Source organism: Neomonachus schauinslandi, chromosome 6, assembly GCF_002201575.2.
Source record: "Neomonachus schauinslandi chromosome 6, ASM220157v2, whole genome shotgun sequence".
NCBI classification, from domain to species: domain Eukaryota; kingdom Metazoa; phylum Chordata; class Mammalia; order Carnivora; family Phocidae; genus Neomonachus; species Neomonachus schauinslandi.
The window spans coordinates 63,259,031-63,275,986 of record NC_058408.1 but is presented as its reverse complement, the minus strand read 5'-3'; the positions used below and the strand labels follow the sequence as shown (position 1 = coordinate 63,275,986).

The following is a 16,956-nucleotide window of genomic DNA, read 5'->3' as shown; positions in this document are numbered from 1 at the left end:
TATCTATCTATCTATCTATCTATCTATCTATCTATCTATCTATCTATCTATCATCTATCATATCTTCTTTACCCATTCATTCATTGATGGACACATGCATTGTTTCCATGTCTTGGCTACTGTAATAATACTGCAATGAGCATGAGGGTGCATCTTTTCAGATTAGGGTTTTCATTTTCTTTGGAAAAATACTTAGGGGAGGAATTGTTAGATCATATGGTAGTCTGTTTTTAGCTTTTTGAGGAAACTCCATAGTGTTTTCCATAGTGGCTGTCCTAATTTTCATTCCCACCAAGAATGCACAGGATCCCCTTTTTTCCACATCCTTGCCAACACTTGTCATCTCCTGTCTTTTTGAGACTAGCCATTCTAACAGGTGTGAGGTGATATCTTGCTGAGCTTTTGATTCGCATTTCCCTGATTATTAGTGATGTTGAGTACCATTTCATATACCTGTAGGCCATCTGTATGTCATGAAAAAATATCTATTCAGATCTTCAGTCTATTTTTTAATTGGATTGTTTGTTTCTGTATTGCATTGTATGAATTCTTTGTATATTTTGTATATTAACCCCCTATTGGATGTGTGATTTCCACAGGTTGACTTTTCATTTTGTTGATGGTGTCCTTTGCTGTGCAGAAGGTTTTTAGTGAGATGTAGTCCCACTTGTTTATTTTCACTCTTGCTGCCTTTGCTTTTGGTGTCAAGTCCAAAAAATCATGGCCAAAACTGAAATCAAGGAGCTTACTATCTATGTTTTCTTCCAGGAGCTTTATGGCATAGGGTCTTACATTTAAGTCTTTAATCCATTTTGAGTTAATTTTTGTGTGTGGTCTAGTTTCATTTTTTTGCATGTGGCTGTCCAGTTTTCCCAACACCACTTATTCAAGAGATGGTCCTTACCCCACCATATATTCTTGGCTCCTTTGTAATAAATTAATTGACTACCTATGCCTGGGTTTATTTTTGTCCTCTCTATTCTGTTCCATTGATGTATGTGTCTGTTTTTAAATGCTGGTGTCATACTGTTTTGATTACTATAGCTTTGTCGTATAATTTGAAATCAGGGAGTGTGATGCCTCTCGTTCTGTTCTTCTTTCTCAAGATGGCTTTGGCTATTTGGTTTTTTTTTCTTTTCTTTTTTTTTGTCATTCCATACAAATTTTAGGATTGTTCTAGTTCTGTGAAGAGTGCCATTGGAATTTTGATAGAGATTACATTAAATCTGTAGATTGCTTTGGGTAGTATGGACATTTTAACAATATTTGTTCTTCCAAACCATGAGCATGGAAAACCTTTCCATTCATTGGTATCTTCTATAATTTCTTTCATCATTGTCTTATAATTTTCATGGTCTAGGTCTTTCACTTCTTGGTTAAATTTATTCTTTTTGATGCATGGGTAAATGAGACTGGCTTCTTAATTTCTCTGCCTGATAGTTCCTTATTAGAATATAGAAACACAACTGATTTTTATATATTGATTTTGTATCCTGCAACAATTACTGAATTTGTTTATTAGTTCTAACAGTTTTTTGGTGGAGTCTTTAGGGTTTTCCAAATATAATACCATGTCATCTGCAAATAGTGAAAATTTTGCTTCTTCCTTTCTGATTCGTATGCCTTTTGTTTCTTTTTCTTGCTTAATTGCTCTGGATAGGACTTCCAACTCTATGTGGGAATAAAAATAAAAGCGGGCATCTCTGTTTCTCGATCTTAGAGGAAAGGCTTTCAGCTTTTCACCACTGAGTATGATGTTAGCTGTGGGCTTGTCCTATATGGCCTTTATTATGTTGAGGTATGTTCCCTCTACACCCACTTTGTTGAGAATTTTTATAATAAATCAATGTTGAATTTTGTCAAATGCTTTTCTGCATCTACTGAGATGATCATATGATTTTATCCTTCATTTTGTTAATGTGGCATATCACATTGATTAATTTGCAGATGTCAAATCATCCTTGCATCCCTGGAATAAATCCCACTTGATCATATTATATGATCCTTTTTAATGTACTGTTGAATTCAGTTTGCTAATATTTCATTGAGGATTTTTGTATCTATATTCATCAAGGATATTGACCTGTAATTTTCTTTTCTTGTGTTATCCTTGTCCGGCTTTGGTATTAGTAATGTTGGCCTCATAGAATTAGTTTATAAATATTCCTTCCTCTTACATTTTTCGGGAGAGTTTGAGAAGGATAGATATTATTCTTTAAATGTTTGGTAGAATTTACCAATGAAGCCATCTGGTCTTGGATTTTTGTTAGTTGAGATGTTTTTTTCTTACTGATTCACTCTCCTTACTAGTTATCAGTCTGATCCGATTTTCCATTTTTTCATGATTCAGTCTTGGCGGGTTTTATGTTTCTAAGAATTTACCCTTTTTTTTTTAGGTTGTTTAATTTGTTGGTGTATAATTATTCATAGTAGTCTCTTATGATCCTACATATTCCTTTGGTGTCAGTTGTAACTTCTCTTTCATTTCTGATTTTATTTGAGTACTCTCTCTTTTTTTCTTATTGAGGTTAGCTAAAATTTTGTCTATTTTATTTATCTTTTTAAAAACCAACTCTTAGTTTTCTTGATCTTTCCTATTGTCTTTTTAGTCTCTATTTGATTTATTTCCTCTCTGATCTTTGTTATTTCCTTCCTTTTACTAACTCTGGGCTTTGTTCTTTTTCTAGTTCTATGAGGTGTAAAGTTGAGTTGTTTATTTGAGATTTTTCTTCTTTCTTGAGGTAGAGGATTTCCTTCTTTTTTTTTATGGCTGAATAATGCTTCATTGTATACTTATATATACCACATTCTCTTTATCACTCACTCATTAATGGACACTTAGATTGCTTCCATGTCTTGGCTATTGTAAATAATGCTATGATCAACATGAGGGTACACATATTTTTTTGAGTTATTGTTTCGTGAAACTCTTCTAGTAGTGGTGACCCTAGACTCTATGGCATTTTTATTTTTCCTACTAGCTATGGTCTTCCCTCATGCCTTATGTGATGTTGCCATGTTTTAGTGTAATTCATTTATTGGACATTGTAAAGTAGAAATTGTATTCAAGCTCATCATTATCCCTTTAAACAAATGCTAAAACAATTATAATAAAACATTTATATTCACCTATAGTTTGGATCCAGGATCTTCACACGAAACACATACATTCCAGAATGGTCCTCAGGCCAAATTAAATGGTTATAGTTAGACTTGTTGATTATCTCATATGGTTGATTTAAATCTCCTGGTTTTCCAATAGCATAAGAGAAACAGTGCTTATAGTTCTGAATAGGAAACAAAGACAAAAACCTTAAGGTCCTTCTCTAGGGGAAGAGGTGTTGGAGATTGTAGGGGAGAGGAGAAAGTTTGCAGTAGCTAGAGAGGAAAAGGGAATGAACTGGAGAAATAGACTTATGTTTGTTGGGCAGTATTACAGGACTGTTTTAATCATGAAATTAAGGTGAAATAAATCAGCATGGGTATGTATTCCTTTGACCACAGTCGGCTGTCAAGGCAGATAGCTGGGATTTAACTAGGGTTGTGATTTAGCTACACAAGTCTGAAAAAGTGAGAGGGAGGAAGGAATTGAAGGTACACATTAATTGAGTGTTATAATTATTGACCATGGAATTTAAGCAGCATAAAGAGCAAGAAGAGAACCTAGGGGCAGGGTGAGGGTGGTTAGGTCATTTTGAGGTTGAAGGATTGTTAGAAGGATTGTTAGAGTAAAGGTTCTAGGGTTATGTTGCTGGAAGAATAGGACATTGTGGCTGGAAAGTGGGATGTTTTGAGATGGGACTACAGAGGATAATACAATTATTTGTATATATCTCTGTCTTGACATGCGCAGATTCTGATGTAGAAGCAAAGTAACATTCCTATTGTAGGGGTTAGATTTTATGGGCTCAGGTACCATATAGGTCACTTTTATTTATGAGATATGATTTTATTCTCCAAATAACAGAAATTAATTTCAATTCAAGAAAGGTTGATTGAAAAAATTGAAAGCAGTATAGGATTGATAGTTGGCATTCAGAAATGATCTTTCAGTTGTTTTTTCTTTTTTTAAGATTTTATTTATTTGAGATAGAGCAAGAGCGAGAGAGAGAGAGAGCGAGAGAGAGAGAGAGAGCATGAGCCAGGGGGCGGGGCAGAGGGAGAGGGAGAAGCTGACTCTCCACCGAGCAGGGAGCCCGATGCAGGGCTCTATCCCAGGACCCTGGGATCATGACCTGAGCCGAAGGCAGACGCTTAACCTACTGAGCCACCCAGGTGCCCCATGATCTTTCAGTTGTACAAGAATTGAAAGTTCAGTTGTTCTTTAGAAAGACTCACTCTCAGGGTGCCTGGGTGGCTTAGTCAGTTGGGTGTCTGCCTTTGGCTTGGGTTCTGGTTTTGGGGTCCTGGGACTGAGCCCCCCCGTAGGGCTCCCTGCTCAGTGGGGAGCCTGCTTCTCCCTCTCTCTCTGCCATTCCCCCTGCCTGTGCTTGCTCTCTGTCAAATAAATAAATAAAATCTTAAAAAACCCCCAAAAAACTCACTCTCAATACTTCAACATGTTTGTCAGATATTTAATATATCTACAAACAGATTTTCAGCAGAAAAAATTAAAACAAAATTGTTAGTAACACAGGAACAATGGAAGATCAAATAGAAATTAAGATGATGCATTTCTGAAATCACAATATTAATCCAATAGAAAAGTTGGATTTGATTTGCAAAAACAAATTTAAATCCAAATGTTTTCATCAAACTTTTGTTAATACTGAAATGCCAAATTAGTTATTATAAATAAAATCTGGTAGGTAATATTTTCCTTACTTCAGGTCCCCAGGCTTCTTCTAGTGGGAGGTGCTGGTTAAGCTTAGTCATTGACTTCCACGTCTGGGCTTCATTTAAACAACCACTCTGTCAAAAAATTGTACATATAGGTATTTAAGAAACAAGTGAGCAAAGGGAAAAAAAAAAAGAGAGACAAGCCTGGAAACAGACTCTTAACTATAGAGGACAAACTGATGGTTGCCAGAATGGAGGTGGGTGGGGTGGATGGGTTAGGTGGGTGATGGGGATTAAGGAGGGCACTTATGATGAGCACCAGGGGATGTATGGAAGTGTTGAATCACTGTGTCGTACACCTGAGACTAATATTACACTGTATGTTAACTAACTGGAGTTAAAATAAAAATGTAATAAAAATTGTACACACATATGTTTGTATATAAATTTATTCATAAGTATTTAATATATTTAATACCATTGAAAAATATATATTTAATTCTTTTCATTATTTAAATGTTTGCTGATACACAGGGGAACAATTGACCTTTGTATATTAACCTTGTATGAAAAGAACTTCTTAAACTCACTTACTAATTTTAAGTGTTTCACATGAAGTCATGTTACTTGTGAATATGACAGTCTAATTGCTTCCTTTCCAATCCTTATACTTTTTTTTTTAAGATTTTATTTATTTATTTGACAGAGAGAGAGAGACACAGCGAGAGAGGGAACACAAGCAGGGGGAGTGGGAGAGGGAGAAGCAGGCTTCCCACCAAGCAGGGAGTCCGATGCATGGCTCAATCCCAGGACCCTGGGATCATGACTTGAGCAGAAGGCAGACGCTTAACGACTGAGCCACCCAGGCGCCCCAATCCTTATACTTTTAATTTACTTTTATTTTTTATTGTTTGCCTTATTACAGAGATCAGAAACAATGTTGTATAGAAATGGTGATAACTGACACCCTTGTTTTACTCCTGACTTCAGAGAGAAAGCTTTCAAATTTTCACCACTAAATAAGATGTTTTCTAAGGTTTTGTTTTTGTTCTTGTTTGGTTTTTTGTACTTACATTTTATTAGGTTAAGGAAGTTACGATATACTTATTTTGGGGGTTATTCTTTTTTTTTTTTCAGTAGGCTTCACACCCAATGTGGGGCTTAAACTCATGACCCTGAGAATTCCAAGATTTATTTTATTTATTTTATTTTATTTATTTTAAAGATTTTTATTTATTTGTCAGAGAGAAAGAGAGCGCGAGTGAGCACAAGCAGGGGGAGTGGCAGGCAGAGGGAGAAACAGGCTCCCCGCTGAGCAAGGAGCCTGATGCAATGCGGGGCTGGATCCCAGGACCCTGGGAATGTGACCGGAGCCGAAGGCAGACACTTAACTGACTGAGCCACACAGGTGTCCCTCGAAGATTTATTTTAAAAATAATGTTATGCATGAATAATTTTTTAATTGAATGACTTCAACTATTATAATAATCCATGCCTATTCTTTATTCTGTTACTATACTGGATTTCTTTGATTTTCAAATGATATTCCAACTCTCTATTTATGAAATAAACAAAACTTGTTTGGATGTGTGATTTTTAAATATACTGCTGAGTTTGATTTGTTAGCATTTTGGTTAGGTGCTTTGTATTTGTGGTCATGGGTGAGATTGGCTCATAATTCCTTTTTCTTTTAAGGTCCTCCTCAGGTCCTTCAGGGTATTAAGGATACTTACTGCTACTGATTATTTATGTTTCTAGGGATTTTAATGGACAGTGTAGGAAAAATTTATCTCTCTCTCTCTGAACAATATATTTATATACTTATATCCAGATCACATGAGTTTCCAATACCTCATGAGTTTACACTGAATCTTATTCAAATTCAGGATGTTTTGTCTAACTTCCTCTATATTACATATGTATCTCCTTGCTTTTATGCCAAAAACACTTGGTGAAGAATTAGAATATCTCACTTTACACACTTCACAAGATCAGAATAACTAATACAAGTATTACCCCCACTATCACAATTCTGTGATTACTGAAAAGTTATATTTTTCCCCTGGTGTATGCTCTCATATTCTCCTAGCATGTTTTATAGTTGTATTGTATCTATATTGTCAGAGAATACATCCATTGTATACTATCCTCTTTCCCCTTTAACCCTCACTTTGCTTCAGTTTTGCAAGTAACTCTATACTACATTATGCTTTCCTCTAGTTCTTATGTTGATATCTCCTTAGTGATTTTGGTGGTTTGAAGGTTTATTATTTAGTAAGTTACTCAGGAAGGGCTCATGGGAACAATATCATCTGAGCTTTTTACATGGTAATAGCAGTTTGTGCCTTTTCTAGAATCATCAGTTTTGCTGAATATAAAATCCTTGGCTCGTGTTTATTTTCCTTTAGTATCTTAAATATTTTACTCCATTTTTTCCTGGCATAAAGCATTGCTATAAAAATTATAATTTAATTTTATTTTCCTTATATGTAAATTGCTTGCTTTTTTTGCCTAGATGGCCACTTGGGTTGGCTGTTCTGAGTTGATGTTCTTGAGTATATGCTATGCTCTTTCAATTTGAAACTTCAAGTCTTTTTTTCTTGGGGTGGGGTAGACATGTTTTCTTGAATGATTACCTTTGGTTTTGTTCCTTTGTTCTGCTTTTCTTTTTCAGGACGTCCATTTACCCATCTATTGGATCTTCTTTGCCCACCTTTGGTATTAAATCCTTTTTATCCCATTGTTTCTTTTCACTTTAAAATTTTTCCTCTTCTAATTGCATGTGTCTTTTAAAGCATTATCTGTTGTTCATTTTCATTTTTTAAGGGCTATTTTCATTGCATATAGAATTTTAGATTTGGAATTTATTTTCTTTCAGTAATATCAGTAAAGATATTTTTGTTCAGGGTGGCCCAGGGGGTTAAGCATCTGACTCTTGATTTTGGCTTAGATCATGATCTCAGTGTTGTGAGATCGAGCCCTGTGTTGGGCTCCATGCTGGGCATTGAGACTGCTTCCGATTCTCTCTCTCTCCCTCTCCCTCTGCCCTTCCCCCCTAAAAAAGGGGGGGGGAGAAAAAAGATATTTTTGTACAAAGTTTTCTGGTTTGCATTATTTCTATAGAGAAGTCAGCCTTAAGTCTTATAGCTACTCTCTTGAGAGTAACTTTTCTTTTTTCCTTTGGCTACCTTTAAGGTTCTTCTCTTTTTCATTTTAGAACTTTTATTGTAGTGTTTCTAGATGCAGATTACTTTTTATGTGCCTCGATGTCTTTTGCTTTTTGGGAAAATATTGCTTCTGGCCAACACTCTCTCTGCTCTCTTTTTTTATTTTTATTTTATTTTTATTTTTTCTCTGCTCTCTTTTTAGGACTCTAGTCCTTAGATCTAGGCAGTGAATCTCCATTATGTTCTTGTCTATATTTTCAATCAGCTTATCTCCCTATGCATAATTCTGGGCATTTCCTTCTGACCCCTCTTCCAGTTGACCAATTCTGTCTTCAGCCATCACTCCCAATAGTTGAGTTCCTAATTCCAGTTATTGCAATTTTGATTTGTTTTTTCTAGAAGTGATTGGCAGCTCAGACAGAGGCATGAATAAGGTAGAACGATTAATGTTTAAAGTTGCCACAGGGTGCACAGGAACAACACTGGGGAAGGTGACTTGCACATATTGGCAAGATGGTGGCAGAGAGAGAGAAAGAGCAGAGGGCTCCATATGGTGGATGTCTAGACAGTGTGAGGAAAAGCAAGGGGCAGAGGCAAAGTGGAATAACACCAACAGAGCTAGAGAATTGGGGGTTGAGGTCAGAGACCAGAGTGTTTGAATTTAAATGTAATCATAACAGGGGAAGCTGCATTGGTCAAGGCAGTCTCTGCTTGCTGCAGTAAACCCCAACCCTCAGAGCCTTTACACGTTGCAGTTGAATTCCTGATCACATGTACTCCAGTGCAGATGCCCCTGGGGAGATGGTTCCCATGGATGACTCTCCGTGGAGCAGTGGATTAGGCTTTTCTGTCTAGTGGCTCCTTGAAGAATACCCTCACCGGACTCTTCTCATCCAGCTTGCATCTCTCCATCACTCATTGTTGCTGGAATACACTGACTATGGAGGAAGCTAGGAAGCACGGAGGTTCATGTGAGTCCTTCTCAGCACCTCATCCTGGAAGTGACGCCTATCGCTTCTGCTCATTCCACAGCATGAGAGCCAGTCACACGGCCCCACCTAGATGCACACGGGGCCAGGATATGCCCTTCCTGTTTAGAAAGCTTCTTCCCAGCACCAGCCCTACGTGATGGTTAGCAGAACTCATTGCTTTCAGGGCAGGAGGAGAACCCATCAAGTTCTCAGTATGAGACAGCAACAGGTGGGGATGGGGTACATGACACCTGGATGACAGGGGCCTCAAACAAAGGACACTGTGATTAGGGTGAGGAGATACTGATCTGGAAATGATACTGTGGGTCAAGGAGCACTTTAATTCCAGAGCTCATCAAGAGTACCCCTGATTTGAGAGACAAACATGGAGAATTATATTCTCGGAGAAATGTTTGCTGAAGAAGTGTCTAGAGTCATTTAGCCCTAAGGTATATTAGAAAAGTTCGAGATGGTGGAGAGTAATGGGAATCTGGGCCCAAGTGCAAGAAGGACAGAATAAGGATGAGATTGTGAGGAGTAGGCCGGAAGGACTTGCACTTCGGGGGCTGGACAAGTGTAGGAGGAATGTGGTGGATGGATTTGTTTGGCCACATAATTGAAAGACAGTTCTTGTAACATCCTGAGGAGGTAGCAGGTGGAATTCGTTGTCTCTTGGCTGCTATCTGGGTGGGTTCTCCTTCTGGGAGAATTAAGGTCTCTGATAGATGAGAAAGCTCCTTTGGAAGGAGTTATCCCTCTGACTTTGTTTGAGCATGAGATTTCTGAGGGAAAGTAGGAATCAATGCTGTTTGTGGAGAGGCTCTGCAAAGTAGAAAGGGTTGTCAGCAAGGAGGCTGAGATCGACCGGTCAGAGGACAGAGGGAAACCAGGAGAGTTGGGGGGACAGTGAAGCCAAGGTCAGTGGGTCAAATGACGCAAGGAAGTCCAGTGAGATGAAGCCTAGGGAGTGAGCCCTTAATGTAGCACCAGCATGACGAATGTGTGAGAGCCAAAGGCAGATCCCTAAATAATCAAACACAGAGTACACTGTGGCGAAAAAAGAAAATATTCACCTATAATTGCATCACCCTACTCTAAACATTATTTTATTTTTCTGATGACCAAGGCTTCACTTGTCATCAATGAATTTCAGTAGTCACAAAATGTAATACACAGGTCATGTTTTTTTTTTTCTACCCACATGTAACTGGTTCTATTTTCCTTAGATAATTTATATATAGATTTAAAATAGAGCCGCAGGTGTCACTGCGTGCTAAGTTGTGTTTCATTTCAAAGACGCTGTACCTTCTTCATGGTATTATTAAAGCTGTAGTCCTTCCTGCCGTGTATTTCCCACACAATGAAATTTACTTCCACGTCTTCCACGTAGCCATTGTCATTGTATCTGAGTGAGACAAGCCAACACAACAATAATTGGTTAGAGCAGAAGAGAGGTTGAGAGTTGCAGCACCCCCATCTGACGGGCTTCTCTGAACACTTGTGAAGTGGCTTAACGTTCTCCAAGCCTCGATATTGTCACTTCTCTGTGAAATCACAACAGTACCTATTGTATAGGTTTCATTCAGCTCTCGAAATCAACCTCCTAGTAATAAAGCAGGAAATGTTCACCTTTTTCACAGTTGGAAGTGTAAATGCTGTTCACTTTGACAGGAACCGCGTGTTGAGGAGGTGAGGGGAGTGGGGGCCCTGCCGAGTCGGCTGGGAGCAGGGAGAAAGAACTGAGGAAGGAGGAAGGGCACGGCGAGGGGCCCCTGGTGTCATCTGATCAACAAATATTCATTGGGTGACTGTTGCGTCTCACGGGCTCATTGTGCTGAGAACGGAGATGCTCCAGAGCTCCTGGGGGACCCGGCTGGAAGATGGAGCTGAGTGTCAGGGTGTTGGCAGCAGCAGGGAAAGCTGAGATGGGGCCCAAGAAGCAGAAGCGGTCACCGGTTCCTGGGAGCCACAGTCCCATGCAGCCCACACCCAGACAACTCGTGATGACTTTCACCCACAGCAGCGCCCCTGCAGGAGGTCCTACAGGGACAGGGGGCCCACTCCCCAGATGCCGGCACTGGAGACAGAAACCCCATTGAGCTTATTCACTCCAAACTCAGTGTGTTTCAAAAGAGATGCTATTTCAAATTGTTAAGATCTTTTTTTTTCTTCTTGCTACCGTATGAAAATAGGGGTTTGAGACCAAAGCTAAAGTTCAGTTAGTGGTAAAGTTACATCTGTGCATTACAACTGTTTTAAACACGGTCATGTCCTCTTTCTCCATCCGTCATTGCCCGTTTTTCTGAATGGGACTGTCCCCACCCTGCTGTGGATGGAAATTTCACTTAGGACTTTGGTCTCAGGCACTTGCTCCTGGGCTCTGACTCTTGGACTGTTGCCCCAGGGTCTGGTACATTCTCTTGCTCCCCATCTCTGTGTCTATCCATAAGATCATGGGTCTTTGACCGTGGTGTTTCCTTACTCATGGCCCACATTTCTGTCTGACATCGCAGTCGCTCCCCCTCGCTCTCCGTATCTGCTACAACTTGGCGCCATCCATTTCTGCTTGTAAAAACCAGCTCTTGTCCCATTCACAAATTGGGCAGGAAATCTGTACACATCAGAAAGTGGTACCTGAGAAGCTATTTTATTTCCATCTGAATTCATTTTAGGAACCTAAAGACATGAACTCAGGTGTGAGTAACTAGGGGCTAGAGACTTCTTTCTTGGCACAGGAGGGTCATAGAGAACTCTAAACTCTAAAGTTCCTGCCACAAGAAAATGCACACACGTGTGTGACACACTCAATTTTGTATGCAGTTTTGGAGATTTGGGCCAGGCTCTAGCAAAGCTCTCATTCTAGGAGCTTTGGAAGATGCAGCATTTTTGACTGCATCTTCCAAAAGCCATCAGATTCTTGAATTATTAAGAACTAGTTGTAAAGCCATATGTTTTATTTAAATTTTAAAAAACTTCATTGAACTGGGAGTGGACGTTGTTGACACTCACAAAAGCAATAAAACTATAGTGTCATCTAGTGGCAATAAGGATAAATTACATGACCCATACTTCCTGGGTTTATAATCTTTGATAATGCTTTATTATTTCATGGAGAATATGGGACAAAAATACTTGCCCGTGTAAGCATGGCTTATTTTCATTAATGTTCATTAATAGGATATGATACCAGTGAGACCTGAGATAATTTGTAACTTCTCCATTGTGACAGTTCCACTATTGATCCATTGGACACATGTTTTCAGTCCCCTGGGACCACCCCACCCAGTGTATTAACCATGTCTCTTACTTTCTGTTTTGTGATGCTTTAATAGCTGGGTTAATTACCCCAGGAGAATTGGAAGCAACATGCCTTATCAAATGACACCTGGTGGCAGAGACACACATAAGTTACCCCAAGAAAGACGAGTGCTGCCACATGGCCCAGAGTGCTGTTCCTGCTCTCTGACCCCGCCTCCTCCACTCACACAGCCTCTCATCCGCCCCTTGGCCTCATCACACATCCGGGCCTGCCTTTCCTCCTAGGGGCAGTTCCCTCCCTGCCCTGCATCCTGGATTCACTCAGTTGCTCTCGCCCTGCCTCCAACATCTCACCCCAGCCTTGGATGTCACACTATGCCTTCTGCATTCATGCACAGGCTACTTGAGAAATTCAAATATGCGGCACTGGGCCCGCTCACGGTGTCTTAAGTCAATTGTGCCTTTGGTGTTGTCTGATAATCTTTCTACGGGTCCTTGGTCAGCCTTTCTCATATTACCCTCAGTGACCCTGACACCCTCCTCAAAGCCTCTCCTCAACCCCTCAGTGCTCCCAGTGTACACGTGGCCCTTTATGTTTCTTGTAAGTAAACTGAGGCTGTCAGACATAACTTCTCTCAGCTCCTGCACTCCTTTGTTTCCAAACCAGTCACTTCCTACATTTAGTTTTACTCCCCACCTCCCTCCAAGTCTCAGAGGATGAGTTCTCCTTCTTCTTTTAACATTGCCACCTGGGTCTTTGATCCTTCTGCCCTAGTTTTCTTCGTGGACCTGGCTCCTATAGCTTATTTTATTTTAATTAGGAAATATTTCAAATATGCAGAAAAACAGAGAATAATGTGAAAACTGTTACATATTATTTCCATCCAGGTTTTATACTTTACTTATCCATAAACGTATCCATAAATCACATATAGTATTGCTTTATGAGTTTGCAAATATACATACAGGATATTACACTGCAAGTATCTTTTGGCAACTTTTTTCCCCACTCAATATTAGGTTTTGAGATGGATCCATAGAAGTTTCCAGTCTCTTGGTCTCTGTTTTCCTCAGCAGCAGCTCCCTCCTGACTACTCCTCCCCTATTCAACCTGAACTTGGTGGCTGAACCCTGGATTCCCTCTTACAAGCATCTTTTCATTCATTTTAAGGGCTGTGCAACATTGCATTGGCTACAATGTATACATCCAAATGTTTGCTATGTTTCATTATGTATATTTCACCACCATTAAAAGAATCTATATTTAAAGAAGCCATAAACAAACATGTCAGCCACCTGTCTTTTTCACCTGGTTTATGGTAAGATATCATGAGGTAGCAGGAAAAGTAGGAGTGTGTGATATCCTGGAAGCCAAATCAAGAAAATATTTCAAGTAGGAGAGAATGATCAGCTGTGTAATTCTGGTTAACGAGATCAACTAGGGTGAGTCCTGAGGACTGAGCACTGGGCGTAGCAATCAGAGGCCGCGGGTCATACCGGGCGGCAGTGTTAGGGGCGGGTGGTGGCCAAAGCGGGCTGGGAGGGATGGGGGAGAGTAGGAGGAGAGCTGGCGACATGAGGATAGTAGCTACAGGGGCAGTGGGGGTCACGAGAGCATTTTTCCTGTTTTTGTCTTTGGTGAGGAAAAGGACTGCAGATTTCTCTGATGATCCAGTAGAGAGGGAAAAATTGATGATGCGGGAGAAGGTGGGGCGAGTTTCAGGAGCAGTTTCTTAAGTAGGAAAGCAGGTGGGGATCCAGTTCACAGATGGACAGAGAGGCCTTAGATACACATATGTTCACCTATGATGATAGGAAGACAGACAGAATTCGTGGGTACAGATAAGGGGGTGGAGGTTTGTGGAAGATCTCTTCTGATTGACATCACTTGGACTCATTCATCTTCCTCATTCTCTCTTCTCATCTATCAGTTATCCAATTATTTATCAGTTATCAAGCCCCTACCTATTATAATCACTAATTTTTCTCATAAACGATTCCTCTTCTATGTCCATGCTGCCATTTCAATCATTTGTGTTTTTCCTCCACGGACTACCAATACAGTTTACTACCTGTCTCGCTATTTAGACTTGTTTCCCTGAAGTTCATCTTCTCCCTTCTCCCAGAGAGGACTAGTAAGGCAAATATTTGATCATGCCGCTCTACCATAGTATGGACAGGAAGTCTCCCATGATTTGGACTCCACCGAGCTCCGAGCTAGTTTCTCTTGTCCTGATACTTCGTGCCTCACTTTATGCCCCAACAGCATTACACTGAGCTGTACATCTTCTTCCTCAAACCATCCCTTTTGCTTGAAAGCCTCACCCAGTGGTGCTCATTGTCACCTTCCCCACTTCTCTTCTTCCCTCTCTGCCTTCAGCTAAATATTTATTATCCTTTAAGACTCAGTGACTCAGATCAAAGCCCCTCTCCCTTCTGTAGCTGGGTTGGATTCTTTTGAGTTTCCTTTTTATTATTCCATATCAATATGCTAATATGGTGATCTAATTCATCAGACTCTTGAGCCCCTGAGAGAGGAAATCCTGTCTTATTTATCTTTGAATTCCCAGGACCTAGCACAGTAAAAAGTTCAGAAGTGTTTAATAATAATGAATTGAAGAGAAAAATACACTTCTCTGGGAGAGAACATTAACATTATTTATCCTTGGAGGATTAAGACACTTAAAAACATAAAACATAAAACAAAAACAAAGCAAACAAGGAGCCTGGGAAGATGGTGGAGTAGGAGGACCCTGAGCTCACCCTGTCCCATGTTTTCAACTTGACTGTCCCAAGTCAATAAATCAGGGAGCAATCTAAAGACCGGAGGCACAAACTCCACAACTAAATATAGAGAAGAGAGGTAGGAAACACCAAAGCAATAAAAATGAATATTTCTGTAAAAATCAATCAAGGAACTCACAAAAAAGGATATAAAATGTAATAACATATGCCTAAAACATGGGGAGAAAAGGAGAAAAGAATGGGTTTGAACTTAAATGACCATGAAATTGATATAGACTGCTACATGCAGAAGAGGTTATATACAAACCTAATGGTAACCATATATTAAAAACCACTAATAAACATGTGAGCAATAAAGAGAAAGAAATCCAAATATATCACTAAAGAAAATCAGCAAAACATGCAAGAGAGGAAGACAAGAAAGGACTAGAAGAAATCTTCAGAAACAACCACAAAACAAGTAACAAAATGCAATAAATACATATCTATCAATATTACTTTGAATGTAAATGGACTAAATGTTCCAATCAAAAGACATAGTGTGTCAGAATGGATAAAAACAAACAAACAAACAACAAACAAAAAAAAAACCAAGATCCACTTATATGCTGCCTACAAGGGACTCATTTTAGACCTAAAGACACATGTAGATTGAAAGTGAGGGGATGGAGAGACATCTATCACGCAAATGGAAGTCAAAAGAAAGCTGGAGTAGCAATACTTATATGGGACAAAATAGACTTTAAAACAAAGACTATAACAAGAGACAAAGAAAGACACCATATAATAATAAAGGGGACAATCCAACAAGGAAGTAAAAATTATGAACATTTATGCACCCAACATGGGAGCACCCAAATACGTAAAACAGTTAATAACAAACATTAAAGAACTAATTGGTAATATCCAATAATAGTAGGGGACTTTAACACCCCACTTGCATTAATGGACAGATGGTGTAAACAGAAAATCAACAAGGAAACAATGGCTTTGAATGGTACATTGGGTCAGATGGACTTAACAGATATATTGAGAACATCCCACCCTAAAATAGCAGAATACACATTCTTTTCAAGTGCGCATGGGACATTCTCCAGAATAGATCACATATTAGCCCACAAAACAAACCTCAACAAATTCAAGAAGAATGAAATCGTACCTTGCACCTTTTCTGACCACTAGGCTATGAAACTAGAGGTCAACCACAAGAAAAAATCTGGGAAGAGCACAAGTACATGGAGGTTAAATAACATGTTACTAAACAATGAAAGGGTCAAACAGGAAATCAAAGAAGAAATAAAAAAGTACACAGAAACAAAAATGAAAACACAACAACCCCAAACCTTTGGGATGCAGCAAAAGCAGTTCTAAGACGGAAGATTATAGCAATGCAGGCCTACCTTAAGAGCAAGAAAAATCGCAAATAACCTAATCTTCCACCTAAAGAAGCTAGAAAAAGAACAACAAACAAAACCTAAAACCTGTAGAAGGAAGGAAATAATAAAGATTAGAGCAGAAATAAATGAATAAATGAATAAATGAATTAAAAAACAGCAGAAGAGATCAATGAAACCAGGAGCTGATTCTTTGAAAAGATCAACAAAATTGATAAACCTCTAGCCAGAATTATCAAACGTAAAGGGAGAGAGAGAGATTGAGAGAGAGAAAGAGAAAGGACTCAAACAAAATCATGAAAGAAAGAGGAGAAATAACAACCAACACCACAGAAATACAATTATAAGAGAATATTATGAAAAACCAAAATGCCAATGAATTGAACAACCTAGAATAAATGGATAAATGCTGAGAAACATACACCTACCAAAACTGAAATAGGAGGAAATAGAAAATTTGAACAGCCTGATAACCAGTAAAGAAATTGAGTCAGTACTCAAATTCCCCAAGAGCAAAAGTCCAGGAACACATGGTTACACAAGTGAATTCTACCAAATATTTAAAGAGTTAATATCTATTTGTCTCAAACCATTCCAAAAAACTGAAAAGGAAGGAAAACTTCCAAATTCATTCTATGAGGC

The 16,956-nt window shown here is 39.0% G+C and overlaps 1 protein-coding gene across 1 annotated transcript in view; it reads right to left on the bottom strand.

Moving 5' to 3' along the window:
- Positions 1 to 16,956, bottom strand: part of CATSPERE (catsper channel auxiliary subunit epsilon) — a 163,029-nt gene that overhangs the window by 7,470 nt on the left and 138,603 nt on the right. The window contains 3 exon segments of the mRNA XM_044916200.1: positions 3,130 to 3,287; positions 4,825 to 4,911; positions 10,223 to 10,322. Coding sequence (XP_044772135.1) covers positions 3,130 to 3,287; positions 4,825 to 4,911; positions 10,223 to 10,322 — 345 coding nt within the window.